This window comes from Narcine bancroftii, chromosome 14, assembly GCF_036971445.1.
Source record: "Narcine bancroftii isolate sNarBan1 chromosome 14, sNarBan1.hap1, whole genome shotgun sequence".
In the NCBI taxonomy this organism is placed as follows: Eukaryota; Metazoa; Chordata; class Chondrichthyes; order Torpediniformes; family Narcinidae; genus Narcine; species Narcine bancroftii.
The window spans coordinates 66,003,423-66,031,235 of record NC_091482.1 but is presented as its reverse complement, the minus strand read 5'-3'; the positions used below and the strand labels follow the sequence as shown (position 1 = coordinate 66,031,235).

The window sequence follows — 27,813 nt, the reverse complement described above, 5'->3', positions numbered from 1 at the left end:
ATGTGTATATAAGTGTGTATTCGTGTATATGTGTATGTGTGTGTATAAGCGAGTGTATGTATATATGATTGTGTGTGTATATATAAGTGTGTGTGTATATAAAGTGATTGTGTATATATATGAATGTTTGTATGTATGTGTGAGTGAGTGTGTCTATCTATGTATTTGAGTGTGTATGTTTGTAAATGAGTGAGTATGTATGTATAGGAGTGTGTGTATATAAGAGAGTGTGTGTATAAGTGTGTGTGTGTGTGTATGTGTGTGTGTATATGAGTGTGTGTATATGTGTGTGTATATGAATGTGTGTGTATATATATATATGTGAATGTGTGTGTATATGAGTGTTTGTATGTATATGTGAGTGAGTGTGTGTATGTGTGTATATGAGTGTGTGTATATATGTGTGCGTGTCTATATGCGTGTTTGTGTGTATATATGAGTGTATTTGTGTATTTATGAGTGTTATGTATGTATGAGTTTGTGTATATATGTCTGTATATGAGTGTGTATGTGTGTATATAGTTTGTGTGTGTCTATAAGTGTGTGTATTAGAGTTTGTGTGTATGTATATATGAGTGTGTTTGTATGAGTGTGTGTGTATATATGATTGTGTGTGCATATGAGTATGTATATGAATGTGTGTGTGTATATATGAGTGTGTGTGTATGAGTGTGTGCATATAATTGCTTGTGTATATAAGTGTGTGTGTGTATATGAGTGTGTGTGTATATATGAATGTTTGTATTATGTGTGAGTGAGTGTGTGTATATGTGTGTATATGAGTGTGTATGTGTGTATATGAGTGTGTGTGCATAGGATAGTGTGTGTATATATGAGTGTTTGTGTGTATATATGATTGTTTGTGTGTATGTGTGAGTGAGTGTGTGTATGTGTGTATATGAGTGTATGTGTGTGCATATATGAGTGTATGTGTGTATATGAGTGTGTATGTGCATATATATGAGTGTGTATGTGTATAAGAGATTGTGTGTACATATGAGTGTTTGTATTTATGTGTGAGTGAGTGTGTGTATGTGTGTATATATGAGTGTGTGTGTGTGTATGTGTGTGTGTGTATGAGTGTGTGTGTATATATATGAGGGTGTGTGCATATGAGTGTGTATATGAATGCGTGTGTGAATAATGAGTGTGTGTATGAGTGTGCGTATGAGTGTGTGTATATAATTGCTTGTGTATATGAGTGAATGTGTATATGAGTGTGTGTGTGTATGAGAGTTTGTGTGTATATGAATGTGTGTGTATATAGGGGTATATATATATATGAGTGTTTGTGTGTATATATGAATGTTTGTGTGTATATGAGCATTTGTGTGTATATATGAGTGTGTGTGCATATGAGTGTGTATATAAATGCGTGTGTGTGTATATAATCGTGTATGTATGAGTCTGTGTGTATATATGAATGTGTGTGTATGAGTGTGTGTTTATATATGAGTGTTTGTGTGTATATATGAGGGTTTGTATGAATATATGAGTGAGTGTCTGTACATGTGTATGTGTGTATATGAGTGTGTGTATGTATATATGAGTGTATGTGTGCACATATATGAGGGTATGTGCGTGTATATGAATGTGTATGTGTGTATATATGAGTGTGTATGTGTGTATATGAGTGTGTGTGTATAAGAGTGTGTGTGTGTGTGTATATATGAGGGTGTGTACATATGAGAGTGTATATGAATGTGTGTGTGTATATAAGAGTGTGTGTATGAGTGTGTGTATATAATTGTTTGTGTATATGAGTGAGTGTGTATATGAGTGTGTGTCTATATATGAGTGTGTGTGTGTATGTATGAGAGTGTGTATATATGAGTGTGTGTGTATATATGATTGTTTGTATGTATGTGTGAGTGAGTGTCTGTATGTGTGTGTATATGAGTGTGTATGCATGCATATGTGTGTTTGTGTGTATATATGAGTGTTTGTATTTATGTGTAAGTGAGTGTGCGTATGTGTGTATATATGAGTGTTTGTATGAATGTACGAGTAAGTGTGTGTATGTGTTTGTATATGACTGTTTATGTGTGTATATGAGTGTGTATGTGTGTATAAGAGTGTGTGTTTATATATGAGTGTGTGTGTGTGTATATATGAGTCTCTGTGTGTATATATGATTGTTTGTGTGTATGTGTGAGTGAGTGTGCGTATGTGTGTGTTTATGAGTGTGTATGTTTATAAATGAGTGAGTATGTGTGTATATGAGAGTGTGTGTGTATATAGAGTATTTGTGGGTATATATGAGTGTTTGTATGTATGTATGAGTGAGTGTGTGTGTATATATATGAGGGTGTGTGCATATGAGTGTGTATATGAACGCGTGTGTGTATAATGATTGTGTGTATGAGTGTGCGTATGAGTGCGTGTATATAATTTCTTGTGTATATGAGTGAGTGTGTATATGAGTGTGTGTATATATGAGTGTGTGTCTGTGTATGAGTGTGTGCATATAATTGCTTGTGTATATAAGTGTGTGTGTGTATATGAGTGTGTGTGTATATATGAATGTTTGTATTATGTGTGAGTGAGTGTGTGTATATGTGTGTATATGAGTGTGTATGTGTGCATATGAGTGTGTGTGCATAAGATAGTGTGTGTGTATGTATGATTGTTTGTATGTATGTGTGAGTGAGTGTCTGTATGTGTGTGTATATGAGTGTGTATGCATGCATATGAGTGTTTGTGTGTATATATGAGTGTTTGTATTTATGTGTAAGTGAGTGTGCGTATGTGTGTATATATGAGTGTTTGTTTGAATGTACGAGTAAGTGTGTGTATGTGTTTGTATATGACTGTTTATGTGTGTATATGAGTGTGTATGTGTGTATAAGAGTGTGTGTTTATATATGAGTGTGTGTGTGTATATATGAGTGTCTGTGTGTATGTGTGAGTGAGTGTGTATGTAGGTCTGTGTATATGAGTGTGTATGTGTCTATATGAGTGTGTGTATATATGAATGTGAATGTGTGCATATATGAGTGTATTTGTGTGTATATGAATGTGTGTGTGTATATAAGAGTGTGTGTGCATATGAGTTGGTGTGTGTATAAGTGAGTGTGTTTATAGATGAATGTGTGTATATGAGTTAGTGTGTATATATGAGTGTATATGTGTATTTATTAGAGTGTTATGTATGTGTGAATATGTGTGTATGTGTGAGTGAGTGTGTATAAGAGAGTGTGTGTATATATGAGTGTGTGTATGTGTGTGTATATGAGTGTGTATGTGTGTATATATGCATGTGTATGTGTGTATATGAGTATGTGTGTGTATAAGAGAGTGTGGTATATATGAGTGCATGTGTCTATATGAGTGTGTGTGTATATGAGTGTATGTGTGTATTTATGTGTGAGTGTAATGTATGTGTGAGTGAGTTTGTGTATGTGTGTATATATGAATACATTTATGTATATGAGTATGAGTGTATATGGTTGTGGGTATACGAGTGTGTGTTTATATATGATTGTGTGTGCATATGAGTGTGCATATGAATGCGTGTGTGTATATATGAGTGAATGTGTGTATATGAGAGTGTGTGTGTATATATAAATGAGTGTTTGTGTGTATATATCACTGAGTGTATGTGTGTATATGAGAGTGTGGGTATATACATATGAGTGGTTGTGTGTATATATGATTGTATGTATGTGTGAGGGTGTGTATGTGTGTGTGTATGTGTGTATATGAGTGTGTATGTGTGTATATGAATGTGTGCATATATGAGTGTTTGTGCATATGAGAGTTTGTGTGTATAAATGAGTGTTTGTATGTAGGTGTAAGTGTTTGTGTGTATGTGTGTATATATGAGTGTGTATGTGTGTATATGAATGTGTGTGTAAATGAGTGTGTGTATATATGAGTGTGTGTGTGTATATGTGAGTGTTTGTGTGTAGATATAAGTGTTTGTATGTATGTGTGAGTGTGTGTGTGTATATATGAGTGTGTGTGTATATGTGAGTGTTTGTGTGTAGATATGTGTTTGTATGTATGTGTGAGTGTGTGTGTGTATGTGTGTGTATATGAGTGTGTATGTGTGTATATGAATGTGTGTGTAAATGAGTGTGTGTATATATGAGTGTGTGTGTGTATATGTGAGTGTTAGTGTGTATATAAGAATGTGTGTGTATATATAAATGAGTGTTTGTGTGTATATATCACTGTGTATGTGTGTATATGAGAGTGTGTGTATATACATATGAGTGGTTGTGTGTATATATGATTGTATGTATGTGTGAGTGTGTGTATGTGTGTGTATATGAGTGTGTATGTGTGTATATGAGTTTGTAGGCGTGAAAATGAATGTGTGTGTAAATGAGTGTGTGTATATATAAGTGTGTGTGTGTATTTGTGAGTGTTTGTGTGTAGATATAAGTGTTTGTGTGTATGTGTGTATATATGAGTGTGTATGTGTGTATATGAATGTGTGTAAATAAGTGTGTGTATATATGAGTGTGTGTGTATATGTGAGTGTTTGTGTGTAGATATAAGTGTTTGTATGTATGTGTGAGTGTGTGTGTGTATGTGTGTGTATATGAGTGTGTGTGTATATGAGCGTGTGTGCATATGAGTGTGTATATGAGTGCATATGTGTATATAAGAGTGTGTATATAATTGATTCTGTATATGAGTGTGTGTGTATATGAGAAGGTATATGAATGTGTGTGTGTATATATATATATATATCTATATACATGAGTGTGTGTGCATGAGTGTGTGTATATTTGAGTGTGTGTATATAAGAGTGTGTGTATATGAGTGTGTGTGTATATAAGAGTTTGTATGTATGTGTGAGTGAGTGTGTATATGTGTGCATATGAGTGTGTATGTGTGTATGAGTGTGCGTGTTTAAGAGAGTGTGTGTATATGAGTGTGTGTGTATATATGAATGTGTGTATATGAGTGTGTGTATATATCAGTGTTTGTATGTATGTGTGAGTGAGTGTGTGTATGTGTTTGTACATGAGCATGTATGTGTGTATATGTGTGTGATTGTGTGTACATGAGTATATGTGTATAGGATTGTGTGTATATATTACTGTGTGTATATATGAGTGTGTATGTATATGTATGAATGTTTATGTGCATATATGAATGTTTACATGTATGTGTGAGTGAGTGTGTGTATCAATGTATATGAGTGTGTATGTTTGTAAATGAGAGAGTATGTGTGTATATGAGTGTGTGTATATAGAGTGTGTGTATAAATATGAATGTTTGTATATATGAGTGTGTGTATATAGAGTGTGTGTGTATATATATGAGTGTTTGTATATATGAGTGAGTGTGTGTATGTGTGTGTATATGAGTGTGTATGAGTGTATATGAGTGTGAGTGTATATATGAGTGAATGTGTGTGCATATATGAGTGTATGTGTCTGTATATGTGTGTATGTGTGTATATATGAGTGTATATATGTTTGTAAATGAGTGAGTATGTATGTATAGGAGTGTATGTATATAAGAGAGTGTGTATAAGAGTGTGTGTGTATATGAATGTGTGTGTATATCAGTGTTTGTATGTATGTGTTAGTGAGTGTGTGTATTTGTGTGTATATGAGTGTGTATGTGTGTATATGAGTGTGTGTCTATATGTGTGTTTGTGTGTATATATGAGTGTACTTGTGTATTTATGAGTGTTATGTGTGTTTGACTGTGTGTATATGAGTGAGTATGTGCGTATATAGTGTGTGTATATAAGTGTGTGTATTAGAGTTTGTGTGTATGTATATATGAGTGTGTTTGTATGAGTGTGTGTGTATATGTTTGTGTGTGCATATGACTATGTATATGAATATGTGCATGTATATGAGTGCATGTGTGTGTATATGAGTGTGTATGTGCATATATATGAGTGTGTATGTGTATAAGAGATTGTATGTACATATGAGTGTTTGTATTTATGTGTGAGTGAGTGTGCGTATGTGTGTATATATGAGCGTGTATGTTTGTAAATGAGTATGTGTGTATATGAGAGTGTGTGTGTATATAGAGTGTTTGTGGGTATATATGTGTGTTTGTATGTATATATGAGTGAGTGTGCGTATGTGTGTATATATGAGTGTGTATCTGTGTATATGAGTGTGTGTGCATAAGTGTGTTGGTGTATATATGAGGGTGTGTGCATATGAGTACGTATATGAAAGCGTGTGTGTATATTGAGTGTGTGTATGAGTGTGCATATGAGTGTGTGTATATAATTGCTTGTGTATATGAGTGTGTGTGCATATATGAGTGTGTGTGTAAGAGTTTGTGTGTATATGAATGTGTGTGTACATGAGTGTATGTGTGCACATATATGAGTGAATGTGTGTGTATGTGCGTATATATGAGTGTGTATGTGTGTATATGAGTATGTGTGTGTATAAGAGTGTGTGTGCATATGAGTGTGTGTGTATATGAGTGTGTGTGTGTATATATATATATATATATATATATATATGAACGTGTGTATATATGAGTGTCTGTGCATATATGAGTGTATGTAAATGAGTGAGTATGTATGTATAGGAGTGTGTGTATATAAGGGAGTGTGTGTATAAGTGTATGTGTGTATATGAGTGTGTGTATGTATATATGAGTGTATGTGTGCACATATATGAGGGTATGTGCATGTATATGAATGTGTATGTGTGTATATATGGGTGTATATGTGTGTATATGAGTGTGTGTGTATAAGAGTGTGTGTGTGTATATATATGAGGGTGTGTACATATGAGAGTGTATATGAATGCGTGTGTGTATATAAGTGAGTGTGTGTATATAATTGTTTGTGAATATGAGTGAGTGTGTATATGAGTGTGTGTGTATATATATGAGTATGTGTGTGTATGAGAGTGTGTGTATATGATTGTGTGTGTATATGAGTGTGTGTGTATATATATGATTGTTTGTATGTATGTGTGAGTGAGTTGATGTATGTGTGTGTATATGAGTGTGTATGCATGTATATGAGTGTGCGTATGTATATATGAGTGTATGTGTGCACATATCTGAGTGTATGTGTGTATATATGAATGTGTGTGCATATATGAGTGTGTGTATATAGTGTTTGTGTGTATATATGAGTGTATGTATTTATGTGTAAGTGAGTGTGTGTATGTGTGTATATATGAGTATTTGTATGAATGTATGAGTAAGTGTGTGTATGTGTTTGTATATGACTGTGTGTATATAATTGTGTGTGTATATGAGTCTGTGTGTATATGTGTCTGTGTGTATATATGAGTGTATGAGTATGAGTGTGTGTTTATATATGAGTGTTTGTATGTATATGTGAGTGAGTGTGAGTGTGTGTATGTATATATGAGTGTATGTGTGCACATATATGTGTGTATGTGTGTGTATATGAGTGTGTATGTGCATATATATGAGTGTGTATGTGTGTATATGAGTATGTGTGTGTATAAGAGGTTGTGTGTATATATGAATGTTTGTATGTATGTGTGAGTGAGTGCGTGTATGTGTGTGTATATGAGTGTGTATGTGTGTATATGAGTGTGTGTGTATAAGAGTGTGTGTATATATGACTGTGTGTATATCAGCATGTGTGTATATATGAGAGTGTGTGTATATATGATTGTTTCTATATATGAGTGAGTGTATATATATATATATGAATGATTGTGTGTATATATGAGTGTTTGCATGTATATGTGAGTGAGTGTGAGTGTATGTATGTATATATGAGTGTATGTGTGCATATATATGAGTGTGTATGTGTGTATATGAGTGTGTGTCTATATGAGTGTGTGTATATAATAGTGTGTGTCTGTACGCATGTTTGTGTGTATATATGAGTGTATTTGTGTATTTATGAGTGTTATGTATTTGTGAGTGAGTGTGTATATATGTGTGTATGTGTGTATATGAATGTGTGTATATATGAGTGTGTGTATATAAGTGTGTGTATGTATGATTGTATGTGTGTGCATATATGAGTGTATGTGTGTATATGAGTGTGTATGTGTATATAAGTGTGTATTCGTGTATATGAGTATGTGTGTGTATAAGCGAGTGTTTGTATATATGATTGTGTGTATATATAAGTGTGTGTATATAAAGTGATTGTGTATATATATATATGAATGTTTGTATGTATGTGTGAGTGAGTGTGTCTATCTATGTATTTGAGTTTGTATGTTTGTAAATGAGTGAGTATGTATGTATAAGAGTGTGTGTATATAAGAGAGTGTGTGTATAAGAGTGTGTGTATATGTGTGTGTGTATATGAGTGTGTGTATATGTGTGTGTATATGAATGTGTGTGTATATATATATATGTGAATGTGTGTGTATATGAGTGTTTGTATGTATGTGTGAGTGAGTGTGTGTATGTGTGTACATGAGTGTGTGTATATATGAGTGCATGTCTATATGCATGTTTGTGTGTATATATGAGTGTATTTGTGTATTTATGAGTGTTATGTATGTATGAGTTTGTGTATATATGTCTGTATATGAGTGTGTATGTGTGTATATAGTGTGTGTATGTCTATAAGTGTGTGTATTAGTGTTTGTGTGTATGTATATATGAGTGTGTTTGTATAAGTGTGTGTGTATATATGATTGTGTGTGCATATGAGTATGTATATGAATGTGTGCGTGTATATATGAGTGTGTGTGTATATATGAGTGTGTGTGTATGAGTGTGTGCATATAATTGCTTGTGTATATAAGTTTTGTGTGTGTATATGAGTGTGTGTATATATGAATGTTTGTATTATGTGTGAGTGAGTGTGTGTATATGTGTGTATATGAGTGTGTATGTGTGTATATGAGTGTGTGTGCATAGGATAGTGTGTGCATATATGAGTGTTTGTGTGTATATATGATTGTTTGTGTGTATGAGTGTGTATGTGTGTATATGAGTGTATGTGTGTGCATATATGAGTGTATGTGTGTATATGAGTGTGTATGTGTATATATTTGAGTTTGTATGTGTATAAGAGGTTGTGTGTACATATGAGTGTTTGTATTTATGTGTAAGTGAGTGTGCGTATGTGTGTATATGAGTGTGTGTGTATAAGAGTGTTTGTGTGTGTGTGTATATATATATATATATGAGGGTGTGTACATATGAGAGTGTATATGAATGCATGTGTGTATATAAGAGTGTGTGTGAGTGTGTGTATATAATTGTTTGTGTATATGAGTGAGTGTTTGTATGTATATATGAGCGTTTGTGTGTACATATGATTGTTTGTTTGTATGTATGTGTGAGTGAGTGTCTGTATGTGTGTGTATATGAGTGTGTATGTGTGTATATGAGTGTTTGTGCATAAGAGAGTGTGTGTATATATGAGTGTCTGAGTGTATATATGATTGTTTGTGTGTATGTGTGAGTGAGTGTTTGTATGTGTGTGTATATGAGTGTGTATGTGTGTATATGAGTGTTTGTGCATAAGAGAGTGTGTGTATATATGAGTGTCTGAGTGTATATATGATTGTTTGTGTGTATGTGTGAGTGAGTGTGTGTATGTGTGTGTATATGAGTGTGTATGTTTGTAAATGAGTGAGTATGTGTGTATATGAGAGTGTGTGTGTATATAGAGTGTTTGTGGGTATATATGTGTGTTTGTATGTATGTATGAGTTAGTTTGTGTATGTGTGTGCATGAGTGTTTATGTGTGTATATGAGTGTGTATGTGCATATATATGAGTGTGTATGTTTATAAGAGATTGTGTGTACATATGAGTGTTTGTATTTATGTGTGAGTGAATGTGCGTATGTGTGTATATATGAGTGTGTGTGTGTGTATGAGTGTGTGTGAGTGTGTGTGTATATATATGAGGGTGTGTGCATATGAGTGTGTATATGAATGTGTGTATGTATAATGAGTGTGTGTATGAGTGTGCGTATGAGTGTGTGTATATAATTGCTTGTGTATATGAGTGAGTGTGTATATGAGTGTGTGTGTGTATGAGAGTTTGTGTGTATATGAATGTGTGTGTATATATGGGTATATATATGAGTGTTTGTGTGTATATATGAGTGTGTGTGCATATGAGTGTGTATATAAATGCGTCTGTGTGTATATAATCGTGTATGTATGAGTCTGTGTGTATATATGAATGTGTGTGTATGAGTGTGTGTTTATATATGAGTGTTTGTGTGTATATATGTGGGTTTGTATGAATATATGAGTGAGTGAGTGTCTGTACATGTGTATGTGTGTATATGAGTGTGTGTATGTATATATGAGTGTATGTGTGCACATATATGAGGGTATGTGCATGTATATGAATGTGTATGTGTGTATATATGAGTGTGTATGTGTGTATATGAGTGTGTGTGTATGTGTGTATATGAGTGTGTGTGTATAAGAGTGTTTGTGTGTGTGTATATATATATATATGAGGGTGTGTACATATGAGAGTCTATATGAATGCATGTGTGTATATAAGAGTGTGTGTGAGTGTGTGTATATAATTTTTTGTGTATATGAGTGAGTGTTTGTATGTATATATGAGTGTTTGTGTGTACATATGATTGTTTGTTTGTATGTATGTGTGAGTGAGTGTGTGTATGTGTGTGTATATGAGTGTGTATGTTTGAAAATGAGTGAGTATGTGTGTATATGAGAGTGTGTGTGTATATAGAGTGTTTGTGGGTATATATGTGTGTTTGTATGTATGTATGAGTTAGTTTGTGTATGTGTGTGCATGAGTGTTTATGTGTGTATATGAGTATATGTGTGTGTATATGAGTGTGTATGTGCATATATATGAGTGTGTATGTGTATAAGAGATTGTGTGTACATATGAGTGTTTGTATTTATGTGTGAGTGAATGTGCGTATGTGTGTATATATGAGTGTGTGTGTGTGTATGAGTGTGTGTGTGTGAGTGTGTGTGTATATATATGAGGGTGTGTGCATATGAGTGTGTATATGAATGTGTGTATGTATAATGAGTGTGTGTATGAGTGTGTGTATGAGTGTGTGTATATAATTGCTTGTGTATATGAGTGAGTGTGTATATGAGAGTGTGTGTGTATGAGAGTTTGTGTGTATATGAATGTGTGTGTATATATGGGTATATATATGAGTGTTTGTGTGTATATATGAGTGTGTGTGCATATGAGTGTGTATATAAATGCGCGTGTGTGTATATAATCGTGTATGTATGAGTCTGTGTGTATATATGAATGTGTGTGTATGAGTCTGTGTTTATATATGAGTGTTTGTGTGTATATATGTGGGTTTGTATGAATATATGAGTGAGTGAGTGTCTGTACATGTGTATGTGTGTATATGAGTGTGTGTATGTATATATGAGTGTATGTGTGCACATATATGAGGGTATGTGCATGTATATGAATGTGTATGTGTGTATATATGAGTGTGTATGTGTGTATATGAGTGTGTGTGTATGTGTGTATATGAGTGTGTGTGTGTATATATATGAGGGTGTGTACATATGAGAGTGTATATGAATGTGTGTGTGTGTATATAAGAGTGTGTGTATGAGTGTGTGTATATAATTGTGTGTGTATATGAGTCTGTGTGTATATGTGTCTGTGTGTATATATGAGTGTATGAGTATGAGTGTGTGTTTATATATGAGTGTTTGTATGTATATGTGAGTGAGTGTGAGTGTGTGTATGTATATATGAGTGTATGTGTGCACATATATGTGTGTATGTGTGTGTATATGAGTGTGTATGTGCATATATATGAGTGTGTATGTGTGTATATGAGTATGTGTGTGTATAAGAGGTTGTGTGTATATATGAGATTGTGTGTATATATGCGTTTGTGTGTATATATGAGTGTGTGTGCATATGAGTATGTATATAAATGCGTGTGTGTATATAATCGTGTGTGTATATGAGTCTGTGTGTATATATAAATGTGTGTGTATGAGTGTGTGTTTATATATGTGTGTTTGTGTGTATATATGAGTGAGTGTCTTTATGTGTGTATGTGTGCATATGAGTGTGTGTATGTATATGAGTGTGTGTATGTATATATGAGTGTATTTGTGCACATATATGAGTGTATGTGCATGTATATGAATCTGTATGTGTGTATTTATGGGTGTATATGTGTGTATATGATTGTGTGTGTATAAGAGTGTGTGTGTGTATATATATTAGGGTGTGTACATATGAGAGTGTATATGAATGCGTGTGTGTATATAAGAGAGTGTGTGTATATAATTGTTTGTGAATATGAGTGAGTGTGTATATGAGTGTGTGTGTATATATATGAGTATGTGTGTGTATGAGAGTGTGTGTATATGATTGTGTGTGTATATATGGGTGTGTGTGTATGATTGTGTGTATATATGAGTGTGTGTGTATATATATGATTGTTTGTATGTATGTGTGAGTGAGTTGATGTATGTGTGTGTATATGAGTGTGTATGCATGTATATGAGTGTGTGTATGTATATATGAGTGTATGTGTGGACATATCTGAGTGTATGTGTGTATATATGAATGTGTGTGCATATATGAGTGTGTGTATATAGTGTTTGTGTGTATATATGAGTGTTTGCATTTATGTGTAAGTGAGTGTGTGTATGTGTGTATATATGAGAGTTTGTATGAATGTATGAATAAGTGTGTGTATGTGTTTGTATATGACTGTGTATGTGTGCATATGAGTGTGTATGTGTGTATAAGAGTGTGTGTTTATATATGAGTGTGTGTGTATATGAGTGTGTGTGTATATTTGAGTGTTTGTGTGAATATATGAGTGTTTGTGTGTATAAATGAGAGTTTGTATGTATGTGTGAGTGTGTGTGTATGTGTATGTGTGTGTATATGAGTGTATATGTGTGCATATGAGTGTGTATGTGTGTTTTTGAGTGTGTGTGTTTCCATGAGTGTTAGTGTCTGTGCATATATGAATGTGTGTAAATGAGTGAGTATGTATGTATAGGAGTGTGTGTATATAAGGGAGTGTGTGTATAAGAGTGTGTGTGTATGTGTGTATATATGAGTGTGTGTATTTATGTGTGAATGAGTGTGTGTATATGAGTGTGTGTATATATGAGTGTGTGTCTATATGCGTGTTTGTGTGTATATATGAGTGTATTTGTGTATTTATGAGTGTAATGTATTTGTGAGTGAGTGTGTATATATATGTGTGTATATGAGTGTGTATGTGTGTATATGAATGTGTGTATATATGAGCGTGTGTGTGTATATAAGTGTGTGTATGTATGAGTGTATGTGTGTGCATATATGAGTGTATGTGTGTATATGAGTGTGTATGTGTATATAAGTGTGTATATGTGTATATGAGTATGTGTGTGTATAAGCGAGTGTTTGTATATATGATTGTGTGTATATATAAGTGTGTGTGTATATAAAGTGTATATATATGAATGTTTGTATGTATGTGTGATTGAGTGTGTCTATCTATGTATTTGAGTGTGTATGTTTGTAAATGAGTGAGTATGTATGTATAGGAGTGTGTGTATATAAGAGAGTGTGTGTATAAGAGTGCGTGTGTATATGTGTGTGTGTATATGAGTGTGTGTGTATATATATATGTGAATGTGTGTGTATATGAGTGTTTGTATGTATGTGTGAGTGAATGTGTGTATGTGTGTATATGAGTGTGCGTATATATGAGTGTGTGTCTATATGCATGTTTGTGTGTATATATGAGTGTATTTGTGTATTTATGAGTGTTATGTATGTATGAGTGTGTGTATATATGTGTATATGAGTGTGTATGTGTGTATATAGTGTGTGTGTGTCTATAAGTGTGTGTATTAGAGTTTGTGTGTATGTATATATGAGTGTGTTTGTATGAGTGTGTGTGTGTATATATGATTGTGTGTGCATATGAGTATGTATATGAATGTGTGCGTGTATATATGAGTGTGTGTGTATGAGTGTGTGCATATAATTGCTTGTGTATATAAGTATGTGTGTTTATGAGTGTGTGTGTATATATGAATGTTTGTATTATGTGTGAGTGAGTGTGTGTATATGAGTGTGTATGTGTGTATATGAGTGTGTGTGCATAAGATAGTGTGTGTATATATGGGTGTTTGTGTATATATATGATTGTTTGTATGTATGCGTGAGTGAGTGTGTATATATGAGTGTATGTGTGTGTATATGAGTGTGTATGTGCATATATATGAGTGTGCATGTGTATAAGAGATTGTGTGTACATATGAGTGTTTGTATTTATGTGTGAGTGAGTGTGCGTATGTGTGTATATATGAGTGTGTATCTGTGTATATGAGTGTGTGTATAAGTGAGTGTGTGTATGAGTGTGTGTATGTGTGCATGAGTGTGTGTATATAATTGCTTGTGTATATGAGTGAGTGTGTATATGAGTGTGTGTGTATATGAATGTGTGTATGAGTGTGTGTTTATATATGAGTGTTTGTGTGTGTATATGAGTGTGTGTATGTATATATGAGTGTATATGTGTGTATATGAGTGTGTGTGTATAAGAGTGCATGTGTGTATATATATATGAGGGTGTGTACATATGAGAGTGTATATGAATGCATGTGTGTATATAAGAGTGTGTGTATGAGTGTGTGTATATAATTGTTTGTGCATATGAGTGAGTGTGTATATGAGTGTATGTATGAGAGTGTGTGTGTATATGAATGTGTGTGTATATATGGGTGTGTGTGGATATGAGTGTGTATATAAATGTGTGTGGGCATATATGAGTGTGTGTATATAATTGTGTGTGTATATGAGTCTGTGTGTGTATGAGTGTGTGTTTATATATGAGTGTTTGTGTGTATATATGAGTGTATGTGTATATAGTGTTTGTGTGTATATATGAATGTTTGTATGTATGTATAAGTGTGTGTATGTGTTTGTATACAACTGTGTATGTGTGTATATGAGTGTGTATGTTTGTATAAGAGTGCGTGTTTATATATGAGTGTGTGTGTATGAGTGTGTGTGTATATATGAGTGTTTGTATGTATGTGTGAGTGTGTGTGTATATGAGTGTATATGTGTGTATGAGTTTGTATATATGAGTGTGTGCATATATGAGTGTGTGTGTATATGACAGTGTGTGTACATATGATTGGAACAGGCTCCAATCATAAGGGAACAGGCTCTTCGCTCCACCATGTCTGTGCCAACCTTGATCAACTCCCTGCCTGTCCATGTGTGTCTAAATGCCCCTTAAACATTACAACCACATCTGCTCCCATCACCCTTACCATTTTGTACCAGCAGTGGATTCCAGGCACTCTCTGTGTAAATAAAATACTCAAGGGATTCCATGTTTAGAGTACATTCCAGTTTCCAATGGCCCTGTCCCATTTCAGTTTCTTAACCCTTTGGACTCTGGCCATTTTTAACCCATGATTGTATATTACACACTCCAGACCGGGTCCCTGGATAAACTACAGTACGAACTCCAGTATCAACCAGTTGATGTTTGGGTATAAAACCAGTCACGGAAAACAGACACGGAGTATATGCACTTGCTCGTCCCTGAAAGCAGGGACATGGAATCCAAAGGGTTAAATCTTACCTATGATTTCAATTAATACATTTCCTTTTTACAGAATGCTAAGAGGCCCTTTCGGTCCACCAGCCCAGGCTGGCCAATTTACACTTGATTGATCTACAAACCCTGGTACATTTTTTTGAATGGTGGGAGGAAACTGGAGCCCCTGGGGAAAATTCACAGAGAACGTACAAAATCCTTACAGACAGCAGGGATTCCAACTCCGGCCTCAATCGCAGGTGCTGTAACAGCGTTGTGATAACCACACTAACCCTGCCGCCCCGTCTCTCATCATTTCTGAACCTTATCATCCTTGTCTTTCTTCCTCCATAGAACATAATAGTCCTGAATTCTAACCAGCTGGTCTTTAATTGAATCCAGGGGTGAAACATGAAAGTCTGCTGACGCTATGATTGTAGTAAGACACACACAGAACGGCTGCAGGAAGTCGGTCAGTCTCACAACGCCTGCCGCAATAGTGTGGATCTCCCAGTGTCCACCCTTTTCAACTCCCCATCCCACGCTGACACATCTGTCCATGGTCTCATGCGCTGCCAGACTGAGACCACCTGCAAATTGGAGGAATAACACCTCATCTTCTGTCAGCACCCTCCAACCAGATGGCATTAATATCGACTTCTCCAGTTTCTGTTAAACATCCCCCCCCACTCTTCTTCCCCCTTTCGCCTTTCCCCCCAGTTCAGTCTCTCCCTCTCCTTCCCCTTTCACAGAACCAAAACCAATTCTCTCTCACCTTTCCTCTTATCTTATCCAATTAACATCGTTTGTTGGTCTGAACTCCTCCCCCTCCCAGTCTTTATTCTGACACCTTCCTGTTCTTTGCTTATACCTTGAAGAAGAGCTCAGGCGCAAAATGTCGGTAATATATCTCAACCTCCTCTGGATACTGCGAGACCAGCCGAGTTCCTCCAGCATTTCTCTGTGTCTTTAATTGAATCCCTCAAGTTAGCTGTGGACCTACCTGATTATTAATGCTCCCTCCCAATCCATTCTTCCCCAGATCCTGCCTAATAATATTATAGGTTGCCTTTCCCCAATGTTCTTTTCTTTAAGATCCATAACTATTTGTAAGCATGACGAGCTATGATCACTAGTCCCAAAATTCTCTGCCATGGAAACACCAATCACCTGGCATGGCTTTCCTCACAAAACAAGGTCAAGTTGGGCCCCCTTCCCTGATTGGAGCGTTTATATACTGTTTCAAGAAACCATCTTGGATCCACTCTACAAATTCTGTCCCACTGAAGCCTCTGATACATCCCAGTCAATATTGGTACATTAATCTGCCTGTGGAAGATGCCCCAGATGAGAGGTAGAATGGGGGGCGGGGGCTGATGGGAACGTGCAGTTGGATTATGGAAAAGGGAGCTTGATGGTGGGTTATCCGCTGAGCTGCTCCTTGTACAAGTCCACAAAACCAAGCCTGCTTTAATCATCAAACATCTTCAGAGAAGGATTCTAATCTGGGAACAGTGAACAACAAATTTTTATAAAAATGTTTGCTTCTTGAAAAGAAATTGGAGATTTTGATAGGGCAACTGAACACAAAGATAATTTCATATTTGCTGTATCACGTAGGAGTTGGATAAACATTAACTTTTATTGAATTTAGCCCTTAGTTCCATAATGACGTATGTTTGAAGTAGATATAAAAAAATGACATGATATCACACAAATTTTTTATATCTTAAAAATGGTGTGTAATAGGAAAGTTTAAAGGCGATCTGCAGTCTGAAAGCCCCATCAAGTGGACATTGCTAGTACTGCACCCAAGTCCAAAGGCTCGCCAGCAATATGAAGTTGCTTTAATTTTACTCCAGCAAGAGTGCAGAACTCTGGTCCTCCTCATTCTGCCTGACTGGCAATAAAAGATGTATTCTACATCTTTTAAACTAAAGGACAGCTTTTAAGGGCCCACTGCTCATCAACAGGGAAGACCGCAAGGGTGAGCTTAAAGTTGAACCTGAGTTCATGTTAAACAGTAAAATAAAACAGGAACATCAGATTCATCTAAGAAAGGGAATTCAGACTATGTGCCATGAAAAAAAAATCCTTGCAAAGGTAGAGTTCAGCAGAAAAGTCTGCAGATGCTGTGATTCTAGTACAATAGGACCTAAATGCTGGAGAAACTCAGCAGGTCATCTATGGTAACCAACATTTTGGGCCTGACCCATTCGTCAAGGTATGAGCAAAACTCAGGAAGGTGCCTGAATAATGATAGGGGGAGGAGAGGCGATGGGGAGGTGGAGCACAGGGCCATAGGCAAGAAGTGGCGTAGCAGGGAGGCACGGTTGGTGTAATGGTTAGCACAACGCCCTTATAGCGCTAGTGATCGGGAGCGGGGTTCAAATCCCATGCTGTCTGTAAGGAGTTTGTTCGTTCTCCCCGTGTCTGTGTGGGTTTTCTCTGGGGGCTTCAGTTTTCCCCCACTGTTGAAAACGTGCTGGGGGTGTAAACTGGGTGGCCCGGACTCATGGGCTGAAATGGCCTGTTACCATGCTGTATGACTCAATTTATAATTTAATATTAAAAAATTTATGAGGTTGGATATGGGTGGGAGGGCAGAAGAGGAAAAAGCTGAGAAAATAGAGTGAGGGGATAGCTCTGTGATTTGAGAGGAAAGGAGGTGGGCACCTGGAGGAAATTCACAGAAAGATGGGGGGAGAGAGAGATGGGAGGAGCCTGACAGAAACTGGAGAAGTCAATGTTACTATCTGGTTGGCAAATGCCCAGATGGAACATCAGGTGCTGTACCTCCAATTTGCGGGTAGACGGTTTGCCAGTGCATGATGCCAAGGACCAGACGTGTCAGCAAGGGAATGGGTGTGGAATTAAAATGGTTGGCCCCATGGTTGCAGCAAACTGAGTGAAAGTGCTCAATAAAACCATCTTTGAAGTGGAGTATCTTGTGTCTCCATCCTGCCATCGGGAAGCAACAAAGAATAGCAGTGAGGAAAGTCAGGGGGCAGAGCAATGAGTTTCCTGGACCAAGTGGCCCATTTCTCATTCTCGAAGCACGAGAAAGCCTGAATGAAGACAGGTCACAACGTAACTCATCATCCGGAGACTGCAACACATCTCTGCTCCAGTCTGCTGTTGTTAAAGCACAGAGTAATAATTGCCAATACTGCATTATTAATAAATTTTTGAGAAAAGCTGAGATACTGTGGATGGCATGCTGAGCACCACACTACTACAGTGCCAGGAAGGCAGGTTCAAATTCAGCGCTGTCTGTCAGGAGTTTGTACGTTCTTCCTGTGTCTGTGTTGGTTTTCTCCGGGTGACTCTGGTTCCCTCCCACCATCCAAAAAAAAAACAAAACAGGGTTCAGTTATTTGGCCATTGTGATAGAACAGATTCTATCACCAATGTGTATATGTACATATGTACAGATGGTCGTGTAGGATGACTGTGATTGACTGAGAGTGTAGCACCACCTACTGGCAGGTCTTAAAAGATTGCTCCTAGCCAGACCAGGTCATTCTGGACTGGTCGACCTACTTGTGATATGCTCCAGTCTTTTAGTTAATAAAAACCTTGGTTTGGATCAACAAGTCTTTGGTTCTTTCGATGTGCACTACAGCCACATTGGTGTATTTGGACGCCACGGGCCAAAAGGGTCTGTTACAATTCTGATTCTCTAAATTGTAAAAACATTGTAAGTGAGGACCATGAGATGCAGCAAAATAGACTTTAATCCCTTTCCAATTTTTAGTTGACTGGGAGTCACTTCCCCTCATTCATTTTCCCATTGAGGCCAAACATTGGGACAGTCTGCTGTAACACAGCACAGGCAACCGGCCGGGATGGAGCAGACAATGGGTGTCTGGTACTAGATTGCCTTCCTCTCAGTGAACAACTTCTTCAGGACAATCACCTGTCCAACGGTGACCAGGAAGAGGATGATGGTCTCACTCGCCGCCCAGTAACTAATGTGGGTGTTAATACTGCTGGCATGCAGCCAGTCGACGAGAGCATACAGACGTTGTTGTGACTGCAGGCTGGCCACCTTTTTCAGAGCACGATGGATGTTGTTGCAGGAAGATTCCAGCTAAAGAATTAAACAAAAAAAGCATCAGGATGTCTACTGAAATGGAAGCAGGCTCTTCAGCCATTCTTGTCCATGTAGTCTACCCCAAGCTTGTCCTATTTGCCTGTGATCCGCCCACATCACCTGTCCTATCCACGCACCTGTCCCCCCGCACCCACCACTTCCTCCTATGGCTCGTTCCATATATAACCACCTCCTTCTGTGCGAAGAAGGTGGGACTTAAACTCACCACCAGGCAAGGACAAATGCAAACACTAGGCAGCAAGTTGCAATGTTTCTGTGTACAACACTCGGTCGCTCCGTTACAGGAAGGATGCGAGGGCTTTGGAACGGGCAGAGAGAGGTTTATGAGGATGCTGCCTGCTTTAGAGGGTATGAGTTCTGGGGAGAGATTGGACAAACCCGGTTGCTTTCTCCAGAGCGTTGGAGGCTGAGGGGTGCCCTGATGCTGGTTTATAAAATCAGCATCTTCCCCATGGCAAAAGTCAAAGTATCATACGCCATAGGGCACACATTTAAATCGAGGGGGAGAAAGTTAAAAGGATTTTTTTTTTTTTTTTACACAGCAAGTGTTGAGTGTCTGGAATGTGGTGGTGAGCAGATCAAATCGTAGCATTTAACATGGATCAAAATAGACACGTGACTAGCAGAGCTGGGACTATTCTCTTTGGAGTGTCACAGGATGAGAGGAGACTTGCTCAAGGTCTAGAAGATTATGAGAGGCATAGATAGGGTGGACAGCCAGCACCTGTTTCCCAGGGCAGGATCAGCAAACACCAGAGGATGTGTGCACAAAGTTTAGGGGAGATATCAGGGGTAAGTTTTTTTACGCAGAGTGTTGTGGGTGCCTGGAATGCCTTGCATGAGATGGTGGTGGAGGCTGGGACATTAGGGAGATTTAAGAGACTCTTAGACAGGTACATGGATGGAGGAAATGTGGATTTACCCACCCAGAGTAGGGTGGGTTTAGTATATTTTTTTAGATATATGGTTTGGCACAACATTGAAGGCCGAAGGGCCTGTACTGTGCTGTAATGTACCATGCTGTATGTTCTAATATGAAGGATATGGAGGGACATCTGCCAAGGGTAATAGGAAGAGTTTTAGTTTGATTTGGAGATTGTAATTGGCACAGATGCAGGTGGTCGAAGGGCCTGTTTTATGTTTCAACACCATTCACTTCTACGGATCCCACTGGGTGAAATTTTCATGGCCAACTGACCTGGGTGAGGGGAGAAGTCTTGCCGGGGACAACTGGAGACATTTTGTCAACCTGTAGGTGGAAGAAGACCACTTTGTGGGTGAAGGAGGAGAACTGGTTGCCAAAGCAGAACTTGTAGTCCCCTGACAGCTCGGCTTTCTTGTGGAAGTCTTCTTTGTGTATCTTGTGCTTTCTGTATATCATTTGTCCTTTCGGATCTTCAATGAAGCAATCCACATCGTAGTGACCACCTCCAACTACCTGAAGAGAACAATGATGTTGAACTTCATCAATACATCCAACTAGGATCTGCTGGAAGGTGTAAGTAGCATCATTCTAAAGCAGATATTCAAACCTCATGCAGCAAAAGACTAAGTCCTTATCATACGACCAATACTTAATGTATCTCATCAGCATTCTTGGGGAGAGAGAATTCCAGAGATTCACCACCTTGTGGGAGAAGAAATCTCTGCATATCTCAGCTTTAAATGACCAACCCCTTATTTTGTAGCTATCCTCTTGTATATGATTCTCCCACTGGTGGAAGCACCTATAGGGAACACTGCTGTCGGAGAGCAGCAGCAGTCATCAAGGATCCACACCACCCAGCACATGCTCTGTTCTCATTGCTGCCATCAGGGAAGAGGTAAAGGTGCCACAAGACACATACCACCAGGTTCAGGAACAGCTGCTATCCCTCCAAACTCAGGGAGGGACTCATTTAAAGATGCTTGCATTTTATAGTTTTTATCCTCCCTGTATTGCACAGTCAGTTTGTTTACCTTTCTTTATTTGTTTACATGTGTATGTTGAACACAGTTTCTTTCACACCACCAATAAGTGGTCATTCTGCCTCATCCGCTGAAAAAAGAATCTCAGGGTTGTATGTGATGTCATGCATGTTCTCTGACAATAAATCTGAAATCTAAAGGAACGTCAACCTCTTTAGGGGCCTAATTTGATAGGATTTGACATTATTAGGCAGGATTTGACGTTATTAAGCAGGAATAGATTGGAAGCATCAATAATTGGGTAGGTCCAAAGCTAACATTAAAGACCAGTTTGTCAGAATTCAGGGCTGTTTGAGTAATGTCGCCCCTCATTCCTCCATCCAAGGAACACCAACTCACACTGTCTCTCGCAATAGGACAACACTCTCATTACAATTCTCCTCCCTTCCATCTCCTTTTAATTCAGAATCAGAATCAGAATTTATTGTCATGAACAAGTCACAAAATTCGGTGTTCCGTGGCAGCGTCACAGAGCAAACATTCATCCAGAATCTGATGGCAGTAGGGAAGAAGCTGTCCTTGTGCCGTTGAGTTCCTGGGCAGGGGGCCAATGGAAACCAGACTGTCTTCTGTTACTTTTACTGGATCGCTCCACAGAAATGCTTCGCGGTGCATTGCAAAGCAAGCAAGGCGAGGAGGGTGAGGCAACCCCTACCCTTCAATGCGGAACTGATGTCAGTCAGCTATTAAAGATGCCTCATCAACTGCTTTGACATTTTTACTCAACCTGAAGGTCAGTGGTTTGGTCGTAGGCCAACTGTGGTCTCAGGAGTCTAGAAGATTGGAGGAGAAGCTTCTCAACTCATACCCAGCGTACGTGCACGGTGAGGCCGCATCTGGAGAACTGGGCGCAGTTCTGGTCTCCTTACAGGAGGAGGAACGTACTGGCTTTGGAGGCGGTGCAGAGGGGGTTCACTAGGTTGATTCCAGAGATGAGGGGGTGGCCTATGAGGAGAGATTGGTGTCTTGAATTTAGAAGAATGAGAGGGGACCTTATATAAACATTATGAAAATAAAGTTATGAAAGGCACAGGTGAGATTGAAGTAGGCAAGTTGTTTCCATTGGTGGGGGAGACCAGAACTAGAGAACATAGCCTGAAGATTCAGGGCAGTAGATGAAGAGGAACCGCTGTTCCCAGCGGGTGGTGATCTATGGAATTTGCTGTCCATTGAATATATCTGAGACAAGATTGGACGGATTTTGACATAGTAGGGGAATTGAGGGATATGGGGAAAAGGCAGGTGGGTGGGGATGAGCCCATCATCAGATCAGCCCTGATCTTACTGAATGTGGAGCAGCATTGATGGGCCGAACGGCCTATTCCTGTTCAGGTTCTATTATTGTGACTGCTTTTAACAGACATGACATTTCCGAACTCTTGTCGACCTTAGGGCAGGCAGAGAGTCGCCACGTTGTCCATCTCCTGCAGCGCCCGGTGTTAAAGCCGGGCAGGACCGGCCAGTACTGGGAGGGGGAGACCCTCCCGATTCCAGCGCCGGGTTGTTTCAATGCAGCCTCCTTGAAAGTGGCGCTACACAAATGAACCCCCCCCCCCCCCCTACACACACACACACACACAGCTCAGCGGACCGGGCAGCAGCCATGGGGAGAGATGGTCTGGCTGGGGCTCCCAGCTGAACTGCCCACGGCTGCTGGCCGGAGCTGCCATCCCGATGGTCCCGGAGCTCCTGACGCCCCTGGTCCGACTCGGCCAAGTCTGGAGCTCACCTTGAACAGGAAGGTGTAGTCGGAGCCCTTCTCCATCTCTTCGAAGAAACACTGAACATCCTTGTCAGCCAGTTCGAAGACAAGGCGGACGAAGGCTTGGCACGACCAGCAGGGCAGCAGCAGAAGCAGCAAGGCACGCGGAGTGGCCATCGCGCCGGGAGGAACCTGCAGCAGGCGCCGCGGCCAGCGCTGGATTCCCCGGCTCAGCGGGCGGGGCGTGTCCCCAAACGTGGCGCCGAAGAGGACGGGCTCCTCCCACCAGGGCACCAGCACGCGTGGGAACCCCTCCGCTCTCCACCCATTCCCCCGGCCGGAGAATGCCACGGCTTCAGCTAACAACCGTTCGGCCCATCGCATGCCTGCTCGTTTACTTCCACCTCTTTCTCATTATTGTCGTCTGATTGCACCCTGATGAAATAGCTCCGGTCCTCGGGGGCAAAACAGGCAGACACACAACCAGGCATCACACACGCACACACATGCAGGGCAAGTTTTCATCTCTGCAAAGAAATATTGTTTCATCAGGTCAGTGTGAGCTGTTCCTTTGGTCGTTCAAGATTCTCCCTGCCCCTGGGAAGAAGCTGTTCCTCAGCCTGGTGGGGCTGGTTCTGATCCTCCTGGATCTCTTCCCCCACAGGAGCCGGCTGGAAGATGCTGTGTGTGGGGTGGAAGGGCTCCTGGATGATTTCGCTCACCCTCTTCGGGCAAAGATCCCGGTAGATCACATCGATGGGGGGGGAGGGAGACCCCTGTGATCCTCTCTGCCGCTCTTATGGTCCCGTGGCTTGACCTCTGATCCATTTCTGTGCAGCAACCGTACCACATAGTGATGCAGCCGGCCTGGACGCTCTCGATAGAGTCCTGGAGAAGCTGGCGGCCGGGAGCCTTGCCCGCCTCAGTCTTCTCAGGAAGTGCAGTTGCTTTTGTGCCTTCCTGACAAGCAAGGAGATGTAGGTTCACAATGGGTCCCAAGTTCAGTGAGCTCCAAGGTACTTTCCACTCTCTTTTATAGTACTGGTAAAAATGGGAGGCACTGGAAACATCACAAAACATTCAAAAAACACTCGACCATAAGAATTTATCCTGCTATTTTTTCTCAATACTATCAAAGTATTTTATGAGACTTCTGACTAGAATGAGGCATTGGATAGAACAGAGTACAGGCCCTTGGCCGACCGATGTAAACCTACTCAACAAACTAAGCCTTCACACCCAGGCTGGAACAACCAGATCATGCATTGGGGAAAACCAGACACCCTGGGTAAGTGGCAGGTTGGCCAGAGCATCTCAGAAACAACCCACCCAATGCCCCTGTCACCCTTGACCATATATTGAGCTCAATTGGGAGGGGGTGGAAATAAATCATCCTCAATTATAAAGATGCTGCTAAAATAAAATTAAAGCATCTTTTTCTTAAAAGCACAGAGGGTGGAACTCTTAAATAATTAAATATTTTGGATAACTGTTCAATTAATTCCCTTGTCTTGGAACATCTACCACCTCTCTGAGATTTCCAGAGCTTGTTGAGAATCGAAAGATGTTGAAGGCTTTTAGCCTGCGGGCCTTTATAAATTAATGCATAGAATACAGGAGTTGGGAAGTGATGTTGAGACTGTACAAGGCATTGGTGAGGCAACATTTAGAGTACTATGTGCAGTTCTGGTCACCGAATGATAGGAAGGGTATCAACAAGGTAGAGAGAGTGCAGAGAAGATTTACAAAAATGTTACCTGGGTTTCAGCATCTGGAATACAAGAGAAGATTGAGCAAATTAGGTCTCTATTCTTTGGAGCGTAGAAGGCTGAGAGAGGACTTGATGGAGGTATTTAAGATTATTAGGGGGATAGATAATGTATATAGGAGAGATTGAAACAAGAGGACATGAGTTAAGAGTTAAGGGGCAAAAGTTTAGAAGTAACATGAGGGGGGACTTCTTCACTCAGAGAGTGGTGACCGTGTGGAATGAGCTTCTGGGAGAAGTAGTGGTGGCAGGGTCCATTTTATCATTTAAGGAAAAATTGGATAGGTGTATGGATGGGAGGGGAATGGAGGGTGATGGGCAGGGTGTAGGTAGGTGGGACTAGAGGAGAGGACTTAGTTCGGTGCGGACTAGAAGGGCCAAAATAGCTTGTTTCTGTGCTGTAATTGTTATATGGTTCTATGTTGGCACATCACCCCAGACCCACTCAATGTTTTCAGTGTTAAAATATATTAGTTTCATTACACGGGGGAGGTGGGTGGATGAGAGAAAGGGTTGTGGAGGGGAAGTGTGTAATTAGAAGCTGAGAACTGTTCTGTCCTGTACAGCTACTGATGCAGGATTTGCAGGAACTTCTGTTTGAAGTGAGGATTTCAGTTTATGCTCATTAGCTTAGAACTAACCTATAAATCCACAGGAGCTGGTTTAATGCTTTATATGGAGGGAAAATGTAGATGTATGCTCTTCATGTGAATGGCAGATACACAGACTGGGGGTTGTGGGGGGGGGGGGGGAAGGGAGGGGAAGAGGTAGTATTGAAAATCTTTATTTTAAATTTAGACAAATAGACATATGGCTCACGAGCACATGCTGCCCACATACCCCAATTAACCTACAAAGTCTGTACATTTTGAAGGGCGGGAGGACCCAGAGGAAACTCACACAGATTTCTTACAGACAGCGTCGGATTCAAACTCCGGTCATTGGCGCTGTCACAGCGTTGCACTAACCACTATGCTAACTGTGTTTTATTGCTGACTTACAACATAGAGACTGTTACCTCTGTTTCAACTTGGAGGAAAAGAAAAAGATGCTCGATTGAGGCACTTTGGCTTGAAATGTCACCCATTTCTCTCTCATTAATGCTGCCTGACCTATTGAGTTCCTTCAGGAGGTAGTTCCATTTAAGTACATTCAGCTTACATCCCTCTAAATCCCCGTCTAAATATCTTTTGAATGTTGCAGTTGTTCCAGCTTCTATCACTTCGCCTTACGTACCCACCATCTTCTGTGTGACGACAATGCCTCTCAGATCTATTTAACGCTTTCCCCTCTCACCTTAAACTATGCCTTCAATGGCTAGAGGCAACAAGACCTTTGCTTCAATGTACTCCTACAGCTAGGAGTGAAAACAGCATTTACTTACAGACAACTTGTACTGCAAAAGCAGCAAGTTTCAGGCATAGCACTGGATACCTGTCTCTGAGACCATCCATGGGAGCATCCCATAGACCAGAGAGTCCTCTGTTACGCAGCTGTTCCATTTGAACCTTGTGAAGAAGGAACCTCGCCTCTTTTCCCCTTTGGGATGCTGCCTTAATAACAGTACTCTCATCTCACCACTGGGAGCCAAAGTTTTGCTCCAAGGTTGCAAGGCATCCTGGAGTGAACTGGTTCTAGCACAACCTAAACTGACTCCCCATGAGCCGTTTAGTGGTAACTAAGGTGCCATTTACAGCACTGTTGAAAACAGCTTTCATCATGCTTATGTGTGAAAATGGTCGATTATGTCGGTATAAATGAGCCAGATTGGATTTTTTTTGAGCAGTACACATCTGAGCAATTTGGAGCATTGTCAGAGAGCTGCCATTGTAACTGTACTGTTAGAGTTTGACTAGAAGCATAGCAAGTTCTGGAATCCTGATCTTTGTCTGAGTACCAAGATTGAGAGATTTTGATATACCAAAGGGCAGATGATAGGTGATGGACCAGCCACTATCTCATTGAAAAGCAGGACATTATCAATTTGCTAACTGCCCCCTTGCAATACTTATCTCTATTTTGACTCCTTATGGCATACAGAATGGCTGCACAGGTTTTGCTTTATCTGAAACCAATTAAAGACAAATTATTGTGTCCGCAATTTCGATCACCGGCTTTGAAGTTTGGAGGTAAACTTTTATCCTCTGCTGGATCCCGGGACCCTTTCCCATTGTCCTGTCTTACAAACATAAAATAATGTGTAAGGTTGGGCTTGAAACACTTTTTTAAAAAGCCAAGGGACTCCATCTTCTCTGGTCGGTCACTGTGTAATTCGGATGTTAATCGTTAATCTCCCTGATGCATCTCCAAGGCTTGAATGCCATCATGTTACAATCATAGATTTGAGATTTCATATTTATTGTCAGAGTACATACATGGCATCACATGCAACCCTGAGATCCTTTTTACTGCACGTGAGGCAGAATTGCCGCCTATTGGTAGTGTAAAAAACTGTACTCAATGTACACATGTAAACAAATAAAGAAATGTGAGCAAACTGTGCAAGACAGAAAGAAAAAAAATCAATGGTTGTGTGTGGAGGAAATGTGGCTTCCCTCCCTGTCTGGAATGTGTGTATTACAGGTAGCCATGTGTTCTCCCCTGTCTGGAACTTATTCGGAAGTCACATCACCTGTCAGTCAAGGTTGGACTCCAGCCACTAATTTGTGCACACCTTGCCATTGGCTAATTCAAATCACTCAGCATCACTATTGGCTAGACACACAAACTACCACTCATAATGATAGCCCCAGACACTGCTTCATGCCACGGTTGCTACTGTGGACGTAACTTGGAAGGGTTGCGGGT

General features: G+C 39.4%; 2 protein-coding genes across 2 annotated transcripts; both read right to left on the bottom strand.

Moving 5' to 3' along the window:
• LOC138749355 (putative uncharacterized protein FLJ46204) lies at positions 1–15,242 on the bottom strand (the record flags this gene model as incomplete). The annotated part of the gene is made up of 6 exons (XM_069910564.1): positions 15,179–15,242; positions 5,294–5,393; positions 4,464–4,543; positions 3,834–4,093; positions 1,015–1,173; positions 1–42 (listed from the first exon to the last, which is right to left on the bottom strand). Coding segments are annotated over exons 1-6 (705 nt in total), but the record flags the coding sequence as incomplete, so codon positions are not given.
• A 3,927-nt stretch (positions 15,243–19,169) lies between these two features.
• LOC138749395 (transmembrane emp24 domain-containing protein 3-like) lies at positions 19,170–23,636 on the bottom strand. The gene is made up of 3 exons (XM_069910667.1): positions 23,265–23,636; positions 20,766–21,005; positions 19,170–19,543 (listed from the first exon to the last, which is right to left on the bottom strand). Exons 1-3 carry the CDS (start codon positions 23,619–23,621, stop codon positions 19,325–19,327), a joined length of 816 nt encoding a protein of 271 aa, XP_069766768.1. The 5' UTR covers positions 23,622–23,636; the 3' UTR covers positions 19,170–19,324.
• Positions 23,637–27,813: the final 4,177 nt, after the last annotated feature.

What these genes read in the sequence shown, in the direction of transcription:
- LOC138749395 (XM_069910667.1), bottom strand. Translation starts at nt 23,621, where the DNA reads ATGCGATGGGCCGAACGGTTGTTAGCTGAAGCCGTGGCATTCTCCGGC. An exon ending in ACTACACCTTCCTGTTCAAG is followed by an intron (nt 21,006 to 23,264) that starts GTGAGCTCCAGA and finishes TGTTCTCTTCAG; the next exon opens with GTAGTTGGAGGTGGTCACTA. An exon ending in AGACTTCTCCCCTCACCCAG is followed by an intron (nt 19,544 to 20,765) that starts GTCAGTTGGCCA and finishes TTAATTCTTTAG; the next exon opens with CTGGAATCTTCCTGCAACAA.